This window comes from Astatotilapia calliptera, chromosome 11 (genome assembly GCF_964374335.1).
Source record: "Astatotilapia calliptera chromosome 11, fAstCal68.1, whole genome shotgun sequence".
Taxonomy (NCBI): domain Eukaryota; kingdom Metazoa; phylum Chordata; class Actinopteri; order Cichliformes; family Cichlidae; genus Astatotilapia; species Astatotilapia calliptera.
This window is the reverse complement of record NC_137432.1, coordinates 13,329,932-13,352,536: the sequence shown is the minus strand read 5'-3', so window position 1 is coordinate 13,352,536 and position 22,605 is coordinate 13,329,932. Positions and strand designations below refer to the sequence as shown.

The window sequence follows — 22,605 nt, the reverse complement described above, 5'->3', positions numbered from 1 at the left end:
TTAAAGTGGGGTGCAGAACTTTAGCATATAAATGAACCTCCTTTATTCAAGCTCTTGCCAAACAAGTTCACACAGTACTGATTAAGCCAATCAACCTCAGGTAAATCACTTTGTGTTTTACATTATACCGGATTCTGTTGTCTGGGGCTATATTCCCACGCCGGTGCACCAGTACTGATGCATTTTAAATTAATCAGCAATGATTGCGACAGAGAGTTAGCAGACTACAAATGTTGCTGAGGAGCTAGTAGTGCGCCAACTTGGGAGCAAAGACTAGGTCTGAAATATCAGGGAAACCTTGACAGTGTTTATGTGATTGCTGTCACTGCCAGTAGGGGGAGACAGAAATTACAGCAGTCAAAATTAACTTTGTCTTTCAAAATCTAAAAACTGGTGTTATGATACTGTCAGCTGTGTCATTGAGAGCTGGTATATAAATGACTTTGACAGGTTAACAGTAAGGTAGAAATCAGCATGTAGAAAACACGTCTTGATCTTAAAGATCCTATTATTAACGAGGCTCAGTTTGACATGTGAAGATGTTTGCGTTGAGGCCTGCTGGCAGAATCTTCCTCTGACATTTTCATTTTCCCCTTCCATGTCAGTCTTGTCTCTCCCCTGTCTGTTTTTGTTTCTTATAGAAACCCAATGTTTCTTTCACTCTTCTCTATACTCCTGTTTGTTTCCCTTCTCACTTATTTTTTTTCCCATTACATGTCCTATACCCTCTTCCCTTCCCTTTCATTATCACAGGCTTTTCTGACACTTCCTCCTAGCTCTATTTTCTTTGATGGTCATGGGGATACTTTATGCAGCCCTCCTGTCTATCATCAAGGTTGAAATATGATATTGCTCCTCTGGTCAGATTCAGAAGCACTTTAATATCATTTTAATTTCAGTCGATAGCAATTACTCCACAAGTCTGTGGGGCACTCTTTGGAATGTCATCTTAAATACTTTTAAGAGATACGCCATATGCCACTCAGGGTAAGTTTTAGCATGATGGAGAGTATGATGACTTTAATCCAGAAACAAATGTCTTTACAATTTTTTGGCATTACAAGGCTGCTGGCATTCAGCAAATGAGCCTAAACCAAGCTTACCTATTGGGATAGTCTACAAAGTCTGCCCTTGATATGAATCGTACATGTACATATCAATTTTCCAATTACTGGCCGTCTCATAAAGACTTTGATCAATTGCAGTAGCTCTGCTAATGTGTCAAAAGGACATGGATCAAACTAACAAACAGCTCGTGCTCATGTCTGCACCCCCCCCACCCCCTCTTTATCTTCTTTCAAATTTTTATACATCAGCTTCCTTGTTCCTTGACCAATCATGTGATGCAGCATACAGGAATGTTCCAAGGCTGGCAGTTCTGACAGCCCAGTGTGGAGCACTGAGCCATCAAAGGTTTCAGCTGGCACAGCTGAGTGTCACATATTAGTCTTAAATGATGTGAAAACTGTGAAAGCCCTGCCATCATTAGAATTCTTTAGGGAGGAGAGACGGATAGAGGGATAGAGGGGAGGGTGGTGAATAATAGCGAAAAGTGAGAGGGCTCAGAGGAGGGGAATGAAGTGAGAGATGGAGAGATATGAGAAAGAGTTGTGGGGGAAAGGGACACGGAGTGAAAGAGAGCGAGCCACTGTTATGGTAGACAGCATTAACATTCAGCTGATGTGCCATGCACCCCACATTGGATTTTTCTTTTTTTTTAACAGCGTTCTAAACTCTGTTTATGACCACTTTTTCTGTTTCTTTGTTTTTTTGACATATGAGTGGGGTTCAGAGGGAGCAGTGATGAATTTATGACTATCAGAGAAAGCGCAGGAGATATTTAGGATATTACACCCTCATCGTGACGAAATTAGTACCCATCGAATTTGTAAATTATTCTCCTCGGTGCCACTCAACTAAATGTTTCATGATTCTTGCCCTCATAAACACAACACAGCCGACCTTTTAATCTGGCGATTCCTGTCATCGGCAGTCCCACAGTTGTGCTGAAATAAGCTCTGCATAGTGGATTTGACAATTTGTGAATGTGTGAAAACAATAATGAGTTTAAAGGGCCTGCACAGCTCCACTTGCTACTTCTATCAGTCCTTCTCTGGTTTGTATTTATCTGAGAAGACAGGTACAGATGTTTTATGCCTGCAGTCACATTTCCCTCATGCTGAACTTTGAGAAACAGGTCTAAAATAACCCAGAGACCATGTGTCTGTTCTTCTCTTACCCCTCCCCGACCGTTTTTTTCTCTTTGGTGACTGACAGCGGAGGACACATGCGGTGGCACCCTGAGGGGCTCCAGCGGGCTCATCTCCAGCTTCGATTTCCCCAGTGGTGAGTCCCCCAGTGCTGGCGGAAGCGGAGGTGCTGGGGGCCTGGGCAGCAGCGGGGAGTGCAAGTGGACCATCCTGGCAGATCCGGGAGACACTATTTCTCTAGTGTTTACTGAATTTCAAATGGAGGAGAAGTCAGATTATCTGGAAATCGAGGGATCTGAACTGCCGACCATCTGGTGAGTTGACCTGCGTGGAGGAATGAGGGTGGGAAGTGTTGGTATTTCATCAAATGACCATTTCGTTTTTTTATATTAAGAGTCGTACCATGACAGGTGGTGTGTACAGTATGTTTGGTGTTGACAAAGTGTTAAAAGAAAAGTGTCTGTGATTAGTGTGAGACAAGATTGTGTTAGTAGCATTGGATGTTGGGTTTCCACAAGTTTTAAGGTGTGTAATATATTTTCTAGAGCACATTATCTTTCTGCAAAGAAGAAACAGGCTTTAGTATTAGAGTAAAACTGTAAAATCATGGCACATACTTTTATCATTATTCATTTCGGCTGCTAGTACAAAGTCAGGTTTTATTGACACGAAACTTAACCAAGTAATAAAACATTTTTTATTTCTGTAGAATAATATCACATTTAGTCTTTTAGTAGACTTTACAGGTCCATAGCTGCAGTTACAAACCCAGGCATATTGTCTAAGGGAAAAATTCCCCAAAAATGGGCAAAGAAATACTGAGAGGTCCAGTAAATGTTTAGGTTTTGAAGGGGCAATTATAAAAATGAACAGAAAAGTAGTGCACCTGCATTTTAAACTAAAACAATTCAGTGTGCTGGTCATTTTTCCCAGTCGGAGTTTTACTTTTTAAAGTTTTTTGTTAAACCAGAAACAGGCAAGAGTACAGTCAACAGTAGCTGTGTATAATAGTTACACACACACACACACAAACCAAAAATACACAAATTAAGTAGGCTGTAGCAGTGTATGACATATAACCAAAACTACATCACCAGTAAAGCCTAAAGCATCAATTAAAGTCATTGTCTAATGGGAAACACAGGGGTAATAATACTCAAGCAAAACATTTGCAGCGTGAAATAATTACATCCAAGTCATTTAAATTCATTTAGTGACACCAGCTCCTTAAGCTTCAGTTGAATTTGCAGCAAGGAAGGAATTTGAATACCCTTTTTCTGAATTCAGCGCAAGTGCGTGTCAGTAAGTAAAATGGGAGCAGACCAAGAATAGTTTTAAATCGAAGGATATACCAGTGGTAAGTGTTCCCTTTAACTTATAAGCTCATAAGCTTGTGTAAGCAGTGGCTGCTAAAATTCATCCACTGGCCTTAGCCCACACAAGCATTTTAAATACAAAATGGTTGTGCTGTGCTGTCGTACCGTGTGTGTGTGTGTGTGTGTGTGTGTGTGTGTGTGTGTGTGTGTGTGTGTGTGTGTGCCACATCACATAGCTCTGACAGTGACATGCAGAGGTGGGAGTGTGATGATATGGGGCTGCACAAGTATAAAAGGTGTTGGGGAGATGGCATTGATAGATGGTGCCATGAATGCTTGTGGATATAGCAAAATACTAGCTGACATGATGACTCCCAGTCTCCAGAAGACTGGCAGAAAAGGAATATTCCAGCATGATAATGATCCAAGCACACTGCCAACATCATACTAAAGTTCTCTTTTTTAATATATTTTTGGGGGCTTTTAGCCTTTATTGAAATAGGATAGCAGAGCCAAGACAGGAGAGCTGAGAGAGAGACCAGGGGAAGGCACACATTAAATGCCCTTGGGGGAGATTCAAACCCAGCCTCTGCATTACCCTTATGGATTGCTTGCTCAATCCAGTGAGCTAAACTGGCTTTGTGCTAAAGGTTGTAAAGAATTAAGAAAGCAAATCTGTGACCTGGCCTAGTATGTTGCCCTACTTAAACATCTAATGGGGTAACTCACAGAGAATGATAGAACAACACAACCTGACCCAGGAAATCTGTCCCACCATAAATAAAGGCGGCCATATACTGAAAAAAAGAAAGATTTGAATGTCTGTAATGAACTTTTGCACTATTTTGCAGCCTCTGTTTTTCATATAGGTGATCTAAAATGTAAGCTTTAGTTTATACATACACTTGGCACGACAATGGCATTTAATACAGTAATCAGATCACATTTAATTCACTTTAAAAAAAATTCCAGCTAAGCAATTTTGTGCAATACAATAACTGGACAAAGTTTTATTATAAACAAGACAAAAATGATATGGGAACTGAGAATAAATAAGTTTAGACTGTAGCTGTAAAGACTGCAAGAGATTTGCAACTCAAAGTTTATTCCAAAGAGAGGTTGATGCATAGTAAGATGAAGCTGTATCGCCTCAAGATATTTTCTTAGTTCTTCTGATAACAACTGGGCTGCCTATTGACATCTTACAGCACGCAAAGGAACAAAGGTTTGTTATTTAGGATGCAGAGATTGTGAAATCCTGGGGAGATATAAGCTTGAAAATATCAATTTAGCCAATTGGCCATTTTCTGCTTATTGCTTATTCATTTTTGTTGCCATTCATCCCTCCCTTCTCTGCCAGCAACCAAAGAAATCTGTAAAAATAAATAAATAAGTGAACCATTTTACTGCTAACGAGTTAACAAGTTTAATACAGATCTAAGAAATTAGATCCCATATGTAAAAACAAAAACAAAACACTGGCCTCTGCCATCGGGGATTGTGATATTATTTATGGATAAGCTGATGGCAGTCAAGAAGGTGATATTGGTCAATACAGATGTTCTGTTGAAACATCTGTGCAGCCTTGTTTATGTGCATAGTTATGCATTTTATAGAATGTTGCTTGTAAAAACAGCCGCATGTTGGAAACAGAAGTGATAAATATGCCTTTAATGAATTTTCACAGACAGTTGTTGGGAAAATAAACGACTTTAAATATGCCTCGTGGATCTGGAACGCTAAATAAATTCACAAATTTGCTGTTGCTGTAATTCAAATTGCACACGAATGAAAAATCTTTGACAGAGTTTTGTTTAGACAGGATTTTTTCTGGTTTTCTGTAGATGTTTGACGTAGAAATCACTCTAATCTGAAACAAGGAAGTATGAAAATGTTTTAACCCCTAACCTCAAGGCTAAGGTTATTCATCTCCTTTTTGTCCTGTGCTTTATTTGATCCTGCCAGGCGTTAATTATAATTGGCTCAAAGAAAATCGAATCAATCATCAAGTTAGCGAGCTTTGTTGTCCCTTAGAGTTGTCATTCTGAGTCAGAGAGAGCGAGAGAGGCAAACACTGTGTCAGTGAGAGACCGAGTCAAAAAGAGAGGTGCTCTGGGTGTGGTGATGACTGCTAAGTATTGTATGTTGACGCACTAAGAAGAGCGTGGCAGGAAGCTGATACGGGATGACACTGATGTGTTTTGACAGGCCATCACGTAACCCTCTTCTCATAGGTGTAAAAGCACCAATTTTAACCCTTTCACTGACAGAAATATGTTTCCTTTTTAAAGGTTTCGAGCCCCACTGGAAATGCTTTGTGGGGTTTTTTTTGTGGCTTCTACTTTCCAGCTGAAAACTAGATGATGACCAAAGTGAACATACTTACCTTTTTTTTTAAGCTTTTTTAAGCGAAAGAAATAAAAACACTTAATAAATACAAATTTTTTAAACTTTCCTAAATTTATCGAATCTTGTAGATTAACATTTAAAAGATAGATTTTTATTCATCTTTATTGATTTCCAATGAATTCTTAACTTGACAATGCTAAGCTATGTATGTTCTGGGTTATTATTGGGGTTTAGTATGCTGATGGATAAATGATTAAACTTCATAATAGCTCTATCGATGATGATCTACAGGGCAAAGATGGAAAAGTCACCACTATCATTAAGGGGGCAAATTTTGCTTGCTGACAGGCCAGGTTGCACCCAGCATGTGTGGATGCACTGCGCAGAGGTTTATTGGATGAGGATTTGCATTATTTGCCGTGTATGCATCAGACACTGTTCAGTAAACAATATTTTTTAGACACAGTTTTGAGAACTATTGCAGACAGTAAAGCTCAGTCAAGAAACATTAGACATTTTGGAAAGTCTATTTTTTCCTGATTGCATCATGGTCGTCTTGTGCACTGCCGGGATTCTCTGTCTGCTCCTTTGGCTGGCTTTCCTGTGCTGTGTCACACATTTCTATACCGAGCATGAGTGAAGCAAGGCTCGTAAAACAACAGACTTCAGAATAAAAGCGTTTAACAGAGGCCGTATATATAATGCTATTAAAATGTATTTTGTAATAGTGTAAATCTGACATGTCTTTTATAAGCCATGTTTCAAATAAATAACAATTTAAATTCATGCAGAACCTGCATTAAACTCTGATAATTAACATCTGCTAGCTTTGTAATGCAATAAACATTTTTTGTTTTTTTTAATAAATCAAGTACATTTTCCAACAAAAATAGGGGCTTTCTTACATTTTTGTACATTATAACATCTTTGGCTTAAATGAAATTAAAGATGACATTTTGGTGGTGTTGCAAAAACATTTTTTATAACTAAAAATATGCAATAAACTATATCTACATGTCAGATAAAATCTCTCATGAACATATCTCCTTTTGGAGACTCCTCTATTAAATACTGGGCGGACTGAGACATTAATTTAAGGGTATAAATTGTTATGTTATATTTTTCTATAAGGTAAAATCATTTACAAAGCAGTAATTGAATATGTAGCGGTTTCTCTCCTGGGTATGGTGACCATGCATCACTTGAAACTCCAAGATGATGTTATTATCCGTTACAAATGTCAGAGGCTGTCAGACAGAGTTCTTGTTTTAAGCCCAACAATCCAAGTGGGACCCAGTGAGCTTGAGTGCAGCGGGGGCAAGAATTTTAGAGAGATGGCTTCAACTTCGCCAGGTAAACAAACAGACAAGCAAACAAACACGATTCAGTGCGAGCGATTCTCTCGTGACTATAAAATTCATTGCTTTTGCTCGCTCTCTTTTATGAGTGTCTTTTGAATGTGTGCAAGGCCATTGGACAGGCAAACTCTCAAACATCCTAACATATAGCACCAGCTGCAGGCAGAGACAAGTAAACTGTCAATTTACCCTTGAGGTTTACAGCTGCTTAGCAATGATTTAGAGCCTGAAACCTCAAACTCTGCAAGATTTAAGATTGACTGTTAGCCTTTTTATCAGGCAGAAAGACTTGAAATGGCATCCAACTTCTTATCCTCCCTTGAACCTGTAGCATTACATTTTAATATTAGGTTATTATATCCGAATATAGCATGAATATAAATGTGATCACCGAAAAGTAGTGTCAAATTTAGAAACCTTAATCCTGGATAAGTCCTGCATTATACCCAAGACAGTGCAGGTCAGAGAAACATAATTCACATTCAAATCAATTCATATTTTCCACATCTCTGTAATTCCACATGTATAAACTGAAAAAACAAAAAAACCTCTCAGTTACCCATTGTTGTCAACCACCTTCCTGTAAGTGAATGTAGACGTTATTATAGACTTACAGGATGGTTGGAAATCCACAATTTCCAGACCCAAGGAATGACATGTGTTTTCCTGACACCTCTTACCAGCTTTTATCCGTTTATCAATTGAAGATTTCTATCAGATTTCTGCAAATGAGTTTATTGATTCCATCAAGCTGGGGAAGTTTGAGGATACACATCAATCACCATGAAAATAGACAAACGCAAAAAATAAATAAATAATCTGACAAAAACCAACAGTGGAGTCTGGCAAAGCCAAAGAAAGCAATTCTTTGTTATTCTTCTGACCTTTAATGTGATTGTTCAGCCCTGTTCACAAAGGGCAAAAACAACAAGCTGTAGATTACACGTCAGTCATTATTCCAAATGTAGACACAGAGCATAAAACCTCCAAGGCTTTGCAAATATTAGATACAGTTTTTGCTTATAGAGCATACTCTTAAATTACTTTTTTTAACATCTACTTTTTTCACAGTTTGAGTCCTGTTACAGTCTTTGATCAGTCGGGTAGATTTTTTTTTTCTTCCTTCTTGGTTCACCGAATATAGTCTTGCATAGCAGCTAAATGCTTTTCAGAGAAAGATACCAGGTTAAGCAATTAATGTGAATAGTTGCCGGTTATACACCAATCCTGTTATGAGAAACCAGTGTGGTGCGGGCCAACAGGCGCCAATCTGCTTGAGTTCATTTCCTGAGCTGTAACTGATGAGGGAGCAGCGGAAGTGATGGAGAGCAACGGCTTCTCCCTTATCACATAAAACATTCCTAGAACTACTCCCTGCTGTCAGATTTTATAAAACATATGTGGGAGGAAAAGATAAAAATCACCCGGGAGTTCCTTTTTTCATAAGTTTGATCGCTTATTATCTGTGGTACACCAACATCTAACCCTCAACTCTGTGAAAGAAAGTGAAGACCCCAGAGGTTTCAGCTCATTGCCATGGCCTCTGGGCCACGTTTGGCCAAAGTACCACCACGCTGAGACCTGTTAAGTTAGTATTTTGATAAAACTGCCATGTTCCCTTCAGCACTGTCTTATCAAATCATGCACATTTCAGTCATTTAGTCATGAGTGCCTTGCAAACCTATGAAACAATAGGTCTTGGCCCCAAATCAGCAATACAAAGTATGTAAATTTTGGATAAAATCAATCGCATAAAATGAGCAGCCTGAGTGAGTCAGAGATAGAAAGGCAGTGCATTATGTGACGAATCTATTTTTATCCCCGTTGGATTTTCTCATCTTTTTCACTTTGCCTGTATTTGAGGAGGTAGAATGAGAAAACAGTAGACAGCACTCACTTGTTCTCGTCTGTCTTAAGGAGACTGGGCATCCGAGTTATTTATTTGTTTCAATGACAGTTACATTAATGAATACCTGTGACATGCATCAATGTTTTGCAAAGTACCACTGAATTATTTGGCACAAGCATCTGGCTGCTCTTAAAAAATGTATCGCTAACTGGACAAACAAGGACAAGTGCAATAAAAAAAAAATGGAAGAAATAATAGAATGCAGATAATATACTCATCAGTAGTTGCACACATATACATATGTTAGTTGGATACAATGTTCAATATTTCTGCAAAAAAACTAAAAAAAAACTAAAAACAAAAACTCACATATAGGTACATAAGAAAATTAAGATGCTGCGAGGCTTTTCTTCTCTGGCAGCCTTCAGCCTGTGAGCACATTTGTGTTCATTTGGGTGTCTGTCCTCACTGGGAACAGCAGCTTGAGCGTGTGGTGAGGGAGTGTGCAAACCAAGCATCGCAGGAACCACATCACAATACATGTAATGTATTTTCACAATGTACCTGCATTTCTTTTTATAGCAGGGAGTTATTGCATAACTTTAATAGAATGGCTTACTGACTTTGATGCACATTCTTGCAAAAACTATACTCACTGGAGCAAGATATCTGCAAGGTGCCATTAAGCCTTGATTTACTGTTGATGGCGGATCATGTTTTCCTCTGTCTGCCAACTCTCCCTTTGTGACAACAGTATATTTGTTTCCACAGGCTTTAAATTTGTAACCTCACCGCTACTTCTGGATGGGTATAATTTTGTTATATCGATCTATGTTGTTTACACACTTTGAGCAGATTCTTTTTTTTAAATAATTCGCAGTTTCGCTACAAGAAACATGGCAGCAAAGTCTTCTCCTACAGCTGTTTGAAAGTTGCTCTTTTTCATTCTGCCTGTATATTAGTGCCATTAGCATTTTATCAATGACGCATTGCGATAAAAGGTCAGCTTTTGTGTGAAAATCAATCACCCTTTAACTTCCCTCTTGAAGCTGCCATCATCTCCCCGTGTGATTGATAATTTGGGTTAAAGAGGTCAGTATTCAAAAAATTCATCTAGTTTGTGCATCAACAAAAAGTAAAACCAAAGAACAACAAAAGCATTCAGCAGCATGTAATCTGCCTGACACATGTTTCAGTCTGAGGTAAGGCAGGTCACGTTTAAACAGCAGGGACCAGAGGTGTAATCAAAGTAAGGAGAAATCAAATGCCAAGTAGACTTACTAATGCATTTATTAAATCTGCAATAGTCACCAATTAGTCACCTTTTTCCTTTCACTTTTCTACATCACTGTGTTCCTGCCTCTTTTTCCAACTGTCACTTTCATTTATTTTTCATTTTACTTATTATTACTGCCCCTTAGGTTGCTCGGTAGTAAATGCCAAAGAAATTACGTAGCCAAACCTTAATAAAAAAAAAAATGACTGCACACACCTTAAGACATGCAACTGGGTGGGCACACATGCAGGCACATAAACTGTGGGTTTGTGTGAAACGCATTATTTTTCATGAGAGAGACAATTTGGAAGCACAGGGCTCGACTGTCCCAAGCCCTTGGTTAATAGCTACAATGGCATTGTGTGCTATTGACTGCAATATGACAGAGCATGGTGAAGTGATTACAGAGCAATAGAAAAAAAACAGCTGGTTAGCCAGAGAAATGAAAAGGTCCAGCAGCTACAAGCCTCTATGATTATAGAGCATCCCTGATGCTGTGGCCAAGCACAGAATAAAAGCTCTGATCTAAAACCAGCTGAAGACACTAAAACAGATGTAGTGAAAACACACAGAAACTTTGAGTCATGCAAACTAGTTTTTGCAACACCACCACAGCACACTGACAGCACGTGTGCACATAGGTACCCTCACATTTACTCTTTGTGCTGATTTTTCCTTTACTCCCTTACATATGTATTTATATACACAGTCAAATTACTGCCAGATTTCTTAGATTTCGTTGTTGGGTTTTATTTTAAGATCACAGTTTTTCTCTCCAGGCATGACATAATTAGCAGATGTTAGTAGTAGATGATTCATTCAGTGGCCCATCCCTATAGCTGGTGCGCTGCAGATCTCCCATTCTCATAAAGAATCTCGTAAAAGAAAAATCACAGCTTTTTATTCATGGTTTTCCTAATCCATATGGAAATGCCCTATAAAGACATAATATAATGTATATACTGTAAATAGGTGTCTTATGAGGGGCTCATTAACTAACACTTATTACAGGGAGTAAATTAAATTAAAAAGCAACATTTTTTCTCTTGTTTTTCTTGTTTGTTTGACTGTTTACACACAGGCTAACTGGAATGAATATTCCAGCACCCATCATTAGCAACAAAAACTGGTTACGACTGCATTTTGTGACGGAGAGCAACCACCGCCACAAAGGCTTCAGGGCTCAGTATCAAGGTAAGACATGATTGCTTCATTTGCACATCGTAATAGAGGGCCCCCTACATGAACAAAAGGGTTCATCGTAGGAAAAACACACTGTAATTACAAAACATGTTTTTGATCTTTGTTAACTGAATATCAAACACTTTGATTAATATTCTCTGTAGAGGGCATGAAGGCTTTTTCTGCTTTAAATCAATGACTTCAAAGCGCCTTGTTAATCAAATATTTGAGAGATAAATACTGTATATATATATTCTCACCCTCGCAATACTACAGCTCAATAGTCTCGTACACTCTCATTGTTTTATAGCCTGACTTTAAGTCAGTGTATGTGCTGCATGGACTATTTGCTGCATATACTTAGCGTCGAAGTGTAGCCCTAAAACAGATTTGAAATCTGCTTGTTCACTATAAAGCTCTATACAAACATTGAATAACATGCATGTGGCAAATCGTTGTAAATGTAAGACAAGCATTCATTCAGGTGCATGAAAAGTCACCTTTGTCCTCTCCTTTTAATTACTATGTAGTGGTCAAGCAGTTTTTATGAGTTTTCATATGAACATAGATATTTTTAAACAGACAAGCACTTAGAGGTTTTATTGAGCAGTGTGCTTAAAAGCATGTATTAGTTCTCATCGAATCAGCAAATAGATTCCCCTCCTTTCTTTTGTACTTGTGTGGAAAGAACCAGCTGACCTAGAGTGCAATTCAGAGGAGAGGCATTGCTCCAGTAATTTCAAATTCAAATAGCCTTGTTTTTGCTTGGTTTTTGCTTGATACACCATTTTACCGCTCATGGCTGTTCTGTTAATGATGACAGCCACTTGCATCACCTGGCTTTTGTTTGCAATCTGGCCCCTGCTGTGTTTAATTAGACTTTCTTTAGATAAGTAGCATTGCAGTCCTGGGGCGGCTTTTTGATTCTGCATGGTGTGTGTGTGTGTCCCCACTACAAGCTATAACCATTAAATCCGCTCTGACCAATCAATTTCCATCCACCGTTTAAAATGTGTGAGTTATATCAACAGGCAAACATAATAAACAAATAAATATATAATCTAGGTTTGATTGAATTGCCAGGGCAACCCTTTAGATTGCACCATACCCTTCGGACTAATGCCTTTTGATAAGATGATGCTGAGCAAAAGCAATTACAGTTTGATGTTCTTCATAGGACCAAGTATTATCCAGAGAAAGAAACACTTGTACTGTATCTTCTCACATCTAATACTGTAACTTCTTTTATCTAATGAACTCTTTCTATTGCTCTCGACCAGTGAAAAGCTCTGGAGAGCTTAAATCCAGAGGGGTAAAATTATTACCAGGAAAGGACAACACTAACAAACTGTCTTTGAGTAAGTCTTTTATTTTTCTTATGCAACTGTTTTCATTGTTTGGATTTTTTGTTTATGGAGGGCTTGTGTTCTGGGTCTTTGTTTTCTTTTTGTCGCTTCCCCCCCTTTTTTTGCTGCCTCATTCGATGAAGGAATTAAGCTACAGTACTAGATTTTGCAGAAGTGCAGTCTTTTTTTCTTTCTGATGACCTATTTCCCCTGCTGCCCAGGACTTCCTCCCCTGCCAGAAACTTACTGAGCTAGATCAGCCCTAGTTAGGTATATTGCAGCAAACCACTAAACATGATCAGCTTCTGTCAGACAAAACTCCATCTGTCTCATTCTATTCTATGTAAGCTACACATTACACAGACTTAAGCCCATGCACTATGTGATCTACACATATAGCGGTAGTCAAGGTTGAGTGACCACTCACTTGTCAGATGATTTGTGTACACTTAGAGCGAAGTAAATGCATTCTAATTGCTCGCGGAGCTCTGTCATTAACATAAATCTGGAGTAGAATTCCCTCTAACTCAACAGTGTGCTAAACACTCAGATGATAACAGGTTGTAATCTTTATTGCCTTATGTGTCATAGATTCTGCACTGCATGGAGACATGAATAATGCAGTGAGCTCAAGTCTTTTCTATGAGACAATACTGTATATCATTTCAGAGACTGCGAGGAGAATGCTCCGTACTGTATGCCTTGTGGATTTACTCCGTATAATTGAACTCATAACGACATTATAACCTGTGGCGATTAAGTTCAAAAACGAATGAACTTCCTCAAAGCAAGCAACATGCCATTAGAGCGCCGCACGCTAAAACTGAAGGGTCTCTGTGTGTGTTTGGGGTGATGTCTTGTTGCAAACATTGCAGCAGACCTCAGTGATAATTATGCAGCTACATATTTCATGAGTTTAATTTCCAGTGCATGCAGACATTGATGTACGGATCATAATGTAAGGGGAACATGAGCTTGTTAAGTCAGAACACACAAGCTGTTTTCCTGCCTCTAAATCGCCTCTCTGCATTCTTTCCATGGTAAAGGCAGTATTCAATATAAGCCATATCTCCAAGGCTTTATCTAGTCTACGCAAATTATTATTATGTATGGAGAGTCTGACTGAGTGATTATTGTTGCTCCTGCAAGTGATAGTTGAAGGTTATTTAATCCTCTTAGTGCCTGTTGGATCCAGATAGATTTTCCTCTATTTTGTTTAGCTCAGGTAAGAGTGCTGCGTTTACCCTTGCCACTCACTGTAATATCACAAAACACAACAGCACTGAAAAAAAAGCTGTTAGTTAAAAGTCTCTGACATTTCGAGATGAGGTCAAACCGTCATGTGTCAGAACTTTATGATTCGTGAAAGCAAAAACTGTTGAACATGCAGGGTTATCGGCTATTCAGGTGCTTGCTGTTGCAGTGGGTGTTGTCTGAATACACTGGGCTTTAGCAATTCAAGTGTCTCTCTCACAGTGTTCTTGGTCCCTGTCTTCTCTGCTTAGTGAATGAAGGAGGAATCAAACAGGTGTCTAATTACTGCCCTGACCCAGGGGAGCCGGAAAACGGCAAACGGATAGGCTCCGATTTCAGGTGAGTTGTTGTTTCGCAGCTTGAGTGAAGGATACGTAGCGTATGTGCAGATGTGTGCTGAGGGATATTGAAATGAGTGCTCCGCTTTCAGTATTATAACTTGCGCCACATGACTGCATGTCATGAGTTTTTACTGTCACAATCTATTAAGTCAGCAACAGGTGTGCACATAAACTAGTGTTAACCAGTTTATTCTCCACCTGCTGCAGATTTCAAACATTCTTTGCTTTATTTACTGTCATTTTAGTAGATTCTCAGTCTGTTGGCTATAATCTTCTTGTTAATATTGTGCAATTTAATTTGTCTCAGTGCCCATTTAGCAAGCATAGGAAAAAGATAACAGGGAAAATAATATGATCAACTTTCAGTCTCTTTGTTCTGTTATGTGGCATGGTTTGATTTTTTTTTCAGTCTTATCCTGTTATGTGTGCATAGGGAAGCCCAGTGTAGTCACCTGTGACAGTACAAGTCCATTGTCATTGTCTCGCATTACTGCATCATATACTCGTTTCTTTGTAAATGAATGACCTGAAACAAATAATGAATTTGATATTTCATCAGGAGTCATTTTTGAGGAATTGATTGCTTTTTTCGGGCATTAATGGTGTTTGCTATCTTCTCAGTATCGGAGCAACTGCTCAATTTACCTGTGATGAAGACCATGTGCTGCAGGGTTCCAAAACGATTACCTGCCAGCGCGTTGCCGAAGTCTTCGCTGCTTGGAGCGACCACAGACCCGTCTGCAAGGGTGAGCGGAGCTTCCGATGAGCTAATAAAACTGTTTGATTAAGGCGGTGCCTCTGGATATATGCTCCATGCAGATAGAGGAAAGTTCATTGCTGTTAATTATGTATGAAAGCCTCTTCTGCTACACTCTGCTTTTCCATTCCAAAATGCCCTCACTGTTTTTCTGTGTTTCATAATACCTGGAGCACCTTTTAGAATTTGATTAATGGAAATGTGACTAATAGACCTCCTCTCTACTTGTGCAAACAATATATTACCTTTCAGTCACATTACAATGCACGAGTTATTACTCTGCCTTCTGAGCGCCACTTTCATCAATATTTATTGTGAAGTTGAAATTAATTTTTATGGGTCATTTAGTGATGTTTATGCTGTGTGTCCAGCACAGATCTTTATATCTTTTCTATATACACAGACAAGTATAAAATGATAAATATGTAAAAATGCCGTTTGGCCTGAATTTTTGGTCACTGAAAGTACAATGAAAATGTTTGGGTTGACCTTTTTGCCTTTAAAGCTCCACCAATTCTCCAAGGTACACTTACTGAGAGATTTTAAATCAGCGTTCCAGATTGGAGAACTTTATGAACTAGAAAAGTTTGAGCTGTCTCAGTTAAGATCAGGGCTCAGTGGGGATCACACACTGTGCTGGAGGACTCCTTTTTCTTCATGATTCTCACGATGGTTCTGTATTGCTCGTGTACGTTGGGGGTTATTATGTCACGTCATATTGCAGAACGCACTTCAGACAAGTCAGTGATAATAGCAAAACATTTAAAGTGCCAAAAAAGTTACACAGACTGTATATCTTCTCTGCTTTGATATTCCTCTTATACTGTTGCAGTGAAAACCTGCGGGTCGAATCTACAGGGACCGTCGGGGACGTTTACATCCCCTAACTTTCCTATCCAATATGAGAGTAACTCGCAGTGTGTGTGGATCATCACTGCCAGTGATCCGAACAAGGTAGGAGAACTTGTACACTGTCCATTAAACATCCACCACTACTGTTACAATGGTAACCGTAGCAGTCGATGTTTGAGGTGAGGATTCAGTAGTGACAAGTCTTGTTATCTTGGCTTTTTTCCGCATTTTTCTGTGTTAATAAAATAGCGGTAAATTCTGATACAGTAAATCACAAAAACTATGCATTTTCACCTTTCTCTGCTCACCGCCGCATTGGAACAAAGCAGTTACTTCCAAAATATAAATGCAATAGACAAAAGGTCAAGATTAGAAGCCCAGTGAGGCTCATGATTGCAATAATAAGAGTAAAGGTTTTGTGTAGTGCCAACCTGCAATTCCATTAAGGTAATAAATAGTAGACCAACACTTGTAAAATTTACCTCTGAGTAATCTCTTTGCACTGCACCTCCCTCATTAGTTTTATTTAAAAAAAAACACATTATTTTGTTGCTCCTGAGCACCATTACATTTGTTCTGTGAAAATAGTTCCTTCCCTGTAGAGCATTTGTCGACGTATTTCCTTGGAATTTTTGGATCTGTGTTTTATATGCATCTGTTTTTTTCCAGGGTTATCCAAGTTAGGAGGGGCTACATAGAATATGCATATATTTCCATTTTTACTTTCTGTCATTAATGCACATTGCAGGAGTGGATGGCATTTCGGTTCTCACTAGATTACCAGCTTGACTGTGGCTGTTGGCAGCCTAGCGATTCGCTTCATTCATCTGTGGTCACGGAAATGGGGAGAAATAATGATTGATTGAGACCAGCTTTTCCCCAAAGTGAAGAGGTCAAAGCTGTTTTCCAAATGGTCATTACTGCTCTCCTACATAAATTTGTCTTTCTATTGGTATTCTATCCAGTGAGCCATATACACAGGGGTGTCGACTAAGTACTTTCCTGCTAATAAATAATAACTAACCAACTGACGCTCATTCAGAACTCACTAGGACTGGCAAGTGCCATAGCTTTGTGCCACTGTGCACTCTCCTAGGCAAACAAGCCATTGACTTGGCACTGAAACTTGGTCCATTAGTGTTATTATGGTAATTATGCTTATTTGCGTGTCGTAATGAGGCTGTTATACATACATATTGTGCAGACGCTGCCCAACCCATGGCCAAAAGAACGAAGGCTATGGATGAGCAAGCGGCCATCATATGGTTGTCATCAACAGATGTGACACTGGTGTCATTACGGCATCCTTCCTTTCATCACTAATCCGTGCAGGCAAAGTGCAGGCTGAGATAATGTGGCATGTTTGTGTAATGCCTCTGCAGCAGACATGATTATTAGTGTAAGCAGCTGTTGCCAGTTTGATCTTTAAAAATGTCATCTTTTGTGACGCTATGTACATTTGTTAAGGGGGTAAAAAGATTCACCAGTGACAGCCGACAAAGATATCTCAAGGGTAAATGCAGACAGGCAATTAATAATTTCATATGCTTAAGTTTGCTTTACTCTGATTGGTTCTTAAAATTCGATTTGTGTTCTGAAGTGATGCTGCTGTCAGTTTCTATATTGCTCTGAAGGATGCTTGCGGTGTCCTTTGTCTATGCTGCACATCCCCATTAACATTCACTCTATAAGCCTTTTCCTATAAAAAGTCAAAAATCTGATATGACTTGTGTTTTATATTTTCCCTCTATTTCCCCGAACGCCACAGTTGATTTAAGTTTTCGGGTAGTTTGTGGATATTTGATTAAAGTACCAGAATATATTGTATGTTATAGCAGCTATGTGAATTATGAAAATAGAAGGAAGCGTCTTCAGCTTTTATAGCTCTGCTTGATCAAACATTGAGCTGTCCTCCTGTGCAAATGTATATGACATTACATGGAGTTTCTCTGTGTAGGCCTGCCTTTTGCAGTTTAGCTACAATATCTTCAGCAACATTTTCCCAAAAGGCAAGTTATGGAAATGAGCAGCTATGTTATGAATATCATAAAAATTAGATGGTGGCTTATTTGGTAATAAATCTTTAGAATAACTGCTCATCTGATTGAGAGGGTTTGGCCTATTTAAATGAACGCAATGAATAACATTGACTGGCGGGGTTAGCAATGTCTGTCAGGAGACCTCTCTGTTTGAATCCCTTCAGTGTAAACAGCTTCCACAGGCAAATGGCGACTTTCAGCTTCATGGTTTTGTTGAAATGTATTGAAAAAAAAAAAACTGCTGACAGAAAATTGACTTCTCAGCAAATGTTCATAAACTATCTGCAATATACCATGCTGGCTTACTTTATATATATATATCATTCAGTAGAGTGTTCTCAAATGTTATTGAATGGTGTAAGGAGGGCTTTGCTGTTTGCAAATTCACGACCAATCATAGACTGTCATAGTGACTTTGTATTTTACAACAGGTCATTCAGATCAACTTTGAAGAATTCGACCTAGAAATTGGGTATGACTCCCTAACTATTGGAGATGGAGGGGAAGTAGGTGACTCTAAAACGATCATTCAAGTGTAAGTATTTCATAAACTACTTCATTGGATAGATTATTTTAGCATAATATTGCAGTCAAATCTTTCCAAATCTTTTTGTGAGTCGACATTAAAAGAAATACTTGAACAAAAGAATCCTTGAACCGGTTAAATGACTCCACCACTTCAAGTGTGGCTTACTTGTTCAAGTTACTTGTGTTTTTTATCTGCGTATAACAATGTTTGTCTTCTAATCTGCTTAACGTGTAATGAAATCTCTCAATAGTGAATTTTGATCCCACACTGGCTTGTTTGTCTTATCTGCAGGCTCACTGGGAGCTTTGTCCCAGACCTAATTGTCAGCATGTCCCATCAGATGTGGCTTCACCTCCAGTCTGATGAGAGTGTTGGCTCAATTGGATTCAAGATCAACTACAAAGGTACACACACTATTGTGCTGATGCCATCTCTCACTGTCTGTATTCATGTCTGTCTCTGACTGTCTCTCACTAAAGCAGCAATTTTATTTTCCTGTCTGCCTTCCTGCCGATCTGTCACTCTTTTATCTTTCTACTTCTTAAAAAAACTTTCTTAACCCAACTTCCACACTCTTCAACTGCACCTATACAGATAATCTTAAAGAAAAAAAAAAACTATCTCAGACTACTTTCCTTGACGTAATCCTCTGCTCTCCCCCTCCCATTTCCACTCTCTTTCTCACTTACTTCATCTGTCCGTCCCCCTCTTTTCTCTTCTCCACAGAAATTGACAAAGAGAGTTGTGGCGACCCCGGTACACCTCTGTATGGCTATCAAGAGGGAACTGGTTTTTTAAATGGAGATGTTTTACGCTTTGAATGCCAATTTGGATTTGAGCTCATTGGGGAAAGGATGATAACCTGCCAGAACAACAATCAGTGGTCAGCTAATATCCCCATCTGCATATGTGAGTCCCATACTTGTTTTTAATGACACCGGATAAGCAATTACTTATGTGCTTGGAAGGTTCACAATGACACTGGGCTATTTGAGAAATAATTACAGAGTTGTTAACTGAACATGCAGAGCTGTGCACACAGCACATTGTGTGAAATGGGAAGTTTTTGTTCAAGCTTGCTTTTTTGGGTGGTTGTTGTTGTTGTTGTACTATTTATCTGAACTGGAGAAGGTAACATGCACTCTACTGTTTATCATCCTATGTCAAGGCATCCCTCTCCTTGTAGTTACAACATTCCTAACCTATCTTCATAACAAAAAACTAGACTTGTGTTCCTTCGATTTAACTGCCTCCTTTGGGACAGTGTGCAGTATTCCTATGCACCTATATTCATATATGTCTGTACTTTTGTACAGTTCTCTGTTCCGTCCTGCTTACAGTTTCATGTTTCTCAAGCTACTCAGCACCCTTGGGAGTAAACCTGTCTCCAGTTTGCTGAGCTACTTATACAGTACTGACATTGTTCTGTAGAGATCTTTGTGCCTGGTCCTGTTATGGGAGATTCTGCAGTGTAGACATGTCGTGTGGCCAGTGAGAGTTGCTGTAAAACAAATTGCTTACTCGGGATATATAACTGATGTTTTTGCCCTCTCTGTCACACAGTTCCCTGTTTCTCTAACTTCACTGCGCCCATGGGGACGGTGTTGTCTCCAGACTATCCAGAAGGCTACGGGAACAACCTTAACTGTGTTTGGCTGATTATCTCTGAGCCTGGCTCCAGGATCCATTTGGCCTTCAATGACTTTGATTTGGAGCCTCCTTACGACTTTCTTACTATCAAAGATGGGGATCAGTCAGGAGCCACAATACTGGGACGCTTCTCGGGGGCTGAAGTTCCTTCCCATCTGACATCCAATAGCAACGTTTTGCAGCTCGAGTTTCAGGCCGATCACTCGATGTCTGGGCGAGGGTTCAACATTACCTATAGCAGTAAGTGGCTGATACATGGGTAAATGAAACTAAAAGAAAGAGAAATGCATTCACCCTCTACCTTTCATGGTTAGGGATTTTTTTGGTGGTGTCTCAGGTCTGTCTGACCTGTTAAATTTGTACAATTTTTAGACGCAGTTAACCAAACAAAAAATAATTACTAAGCATACTGTGCAAATTAATTGTATTAATAGAAGAGGAATGAAGTTTAGCAGAACCTGTAGTTTATGTGAATGAGCATGTTCTCAGTCACAGAGCTTTATTGTCGTCCTTGTTGCTCTTTTAGAAATTCTGTTTTTTCCTGATAATAATGGTTATAATTTCTTGGCAGGCATCTTTTATAACACACAAGGACACATTACAATTCATTGAAGCAATGGACAACAAATATTTAAAAAAAAAAAAAGGTTAATAAAACCACTGGCAAATTACAGCTGAGTTTTAATAAGTGTAACCCTAGCACAGCTTTTCCAGTCAAGATTTGAGCAGAAAAGCTGCAGCATAAGTTAGGTTAATAGTACCTTTATAAACAAAAAGCGCCATTTAGTACTGTGGAGGTAGTGCTTAACTCAGATGCCTTATTGCCTATGCAGTGCCATTGTAATTCTTTTGCTTTTCCTCCGGTGCAATTCTCAACAAGCTTTAAAGACAGAGGCTATTGTCAACCCTACGTGTATAGAGCAGACCTTTGTATGTTCTTTTTTCCTCTCTTACGGACAGCTACATCCATTTCCCTTATCTCTCTACTACTCAAAGACCCAATTTCTCATTCACACAAGAGCATTTGTCACTAGATCTTGTTCCCTTTCTTCTCATTACAAGCTTTTGGGCATAATGAGTGCCCTGACCCTGGCATACCGTTGAACGCTAGGCGCTTTGGGGACAGTTTCCAGCTGGGGAGCTCCATCTCTGTTGTTTGCGAGGATGGCTTTATCAAGACACAGGGAGCTGACACCATCACATGCCATCTGGAAGAAGGCAAGGTGATGTGGAGTGGACTCATTCCCAAATGTGAAGGTAATTAAATTGTAATTGCTAACAATTATGTGAATGAGTATAAGTTAACTGCTGAACTGGGATGAGAAAGAAAGAACAGAAACATGATAAAAAAAAAAGTGAGTGGGTTAGTGTGGAACACGGAGTTCAGTCCATCTAAACCGGGCTAGATTTATTTTCAGGTATCTGTAACTCCAGGCCTTTGGTGACTCATCCTATAAGTGTTTTCTTTCAATATTTTTCATGTGGGTATGAACAGATTACCGAGAGGTATCATCTTTAAAGCAACTTTTTTCTCTTTTCTACCTCTTTCCTCTCCTCTCCTCTCCTCTCCTCACCTCTCCTGCTTTCTTTGTCTTCTTTATGCCCCCTTAAAACTCCTTCCACTGCTCCAGCTCCTTGTGGAGGACACTACTCAGGGCCATCTGGTGTCATCCTCTCCCCCGGGTGGCCAGGCTACTACAAAGATTCCTTGAGTTGTGAGTGGGTCATTGAGGCCGAGCCGGGACGCTCCATCAAGATTAGCTTTGACAGGTCTGTATGACAGTACTGCAACAAGTCAGCCACTGAAACAAAGACACATGTAGAGTGACAAAATCTGGAAAAGGACTTAATTCCTGGTGTAATATAATCACATATTGTGCTGCAGTAGTCATATACCTGCATGCAGACAGACACTCATGTATATATCCCTTTAGTTTATGCATATACAGGACATGTACACAAACATAAATGGCTCCCCTTGGCTGTGGAAGCCTCTGAGTTTGAAATAGAAAGTCAGAGGAGGAAGAACAGACTTTGGTCTAGTTTCCAAAAGTGTTGAAAGCCTCAAGTAATCCTTTATCTTGCTTACCCGCTTTGCTCACTTCCTGAGAGAGCTTCAATAAAAGAAAGTGGGGAAAAAAGGAAAGGGAAAATCTTGGTTTGAAATCTTTATTTCTTAATATTAATAAGTGAAATCATGAAATTCATTCATTCGTTCATGTTGTATAATTGTTGCTTTTTCAAAGGGCTGCCTTTACTGTGACTTTTTTGTTTTGTTTTATTATTTATAAAATTAA

At 39.1% G+C, this 22,605-nt stretch overlaps 1 protein-coding gene across 1 annotated transcript in view; it reads left to right on the top strand.

The window, feature by feature from the left end:
• The first annotated feature begins 704 nt into the window (after positions 1-704).
• Positions 705-22,605, top strand: part of LOC113032123 (CUB and sushi domain-containing protein 3-like) — a 167,926-nt gene continuing 146,025 nt past the window's right edge. Inside the window, exons 1-12 of the mRNA XM_026184798.2 lie at positions 705-2,524; positions 11,440-11,552; positions 12,821-12,898; positions 14,392-14,479; positions 15,103-15,227; positions 16,071-16,192; positions 18,561-18,664; positions 18,950-19,062; positions 19,385-19,567; positions 20,222-20,548; positions 21,371-21,565; positions 21,940-22,078. Coding sequence (XP_026040583.2) covers positions 2,469-2,524; positions 11,440-11,552; positions 12,821-12,898; positions 14,392-14,479; positions 15,103-15,227; positions 16,071-16,192; positions 18,561-18,664; positions 18,950-19,062; positions 19,385-19,567; positions 20,222-20,548; positions 21,371-21,565; positions 21,940-22,078 — 1,643 coding nt within the window. The 5' untranslated portion in view covers positions 705-2,468. The remainder of the gene's footprint in view (positions 2,525-11,439; positions 11,553-12,820; positions 12,899-14,391; positions 14,480-15,102; positions 15,228-16,070; positions 16,193-18,560; positions 18,665-18,949; positions 19,063-19,384; positions 19,568-20,221; positions 20,549-21,370; positions 21,566-21,939; positions 22,079-22,605) is intronic.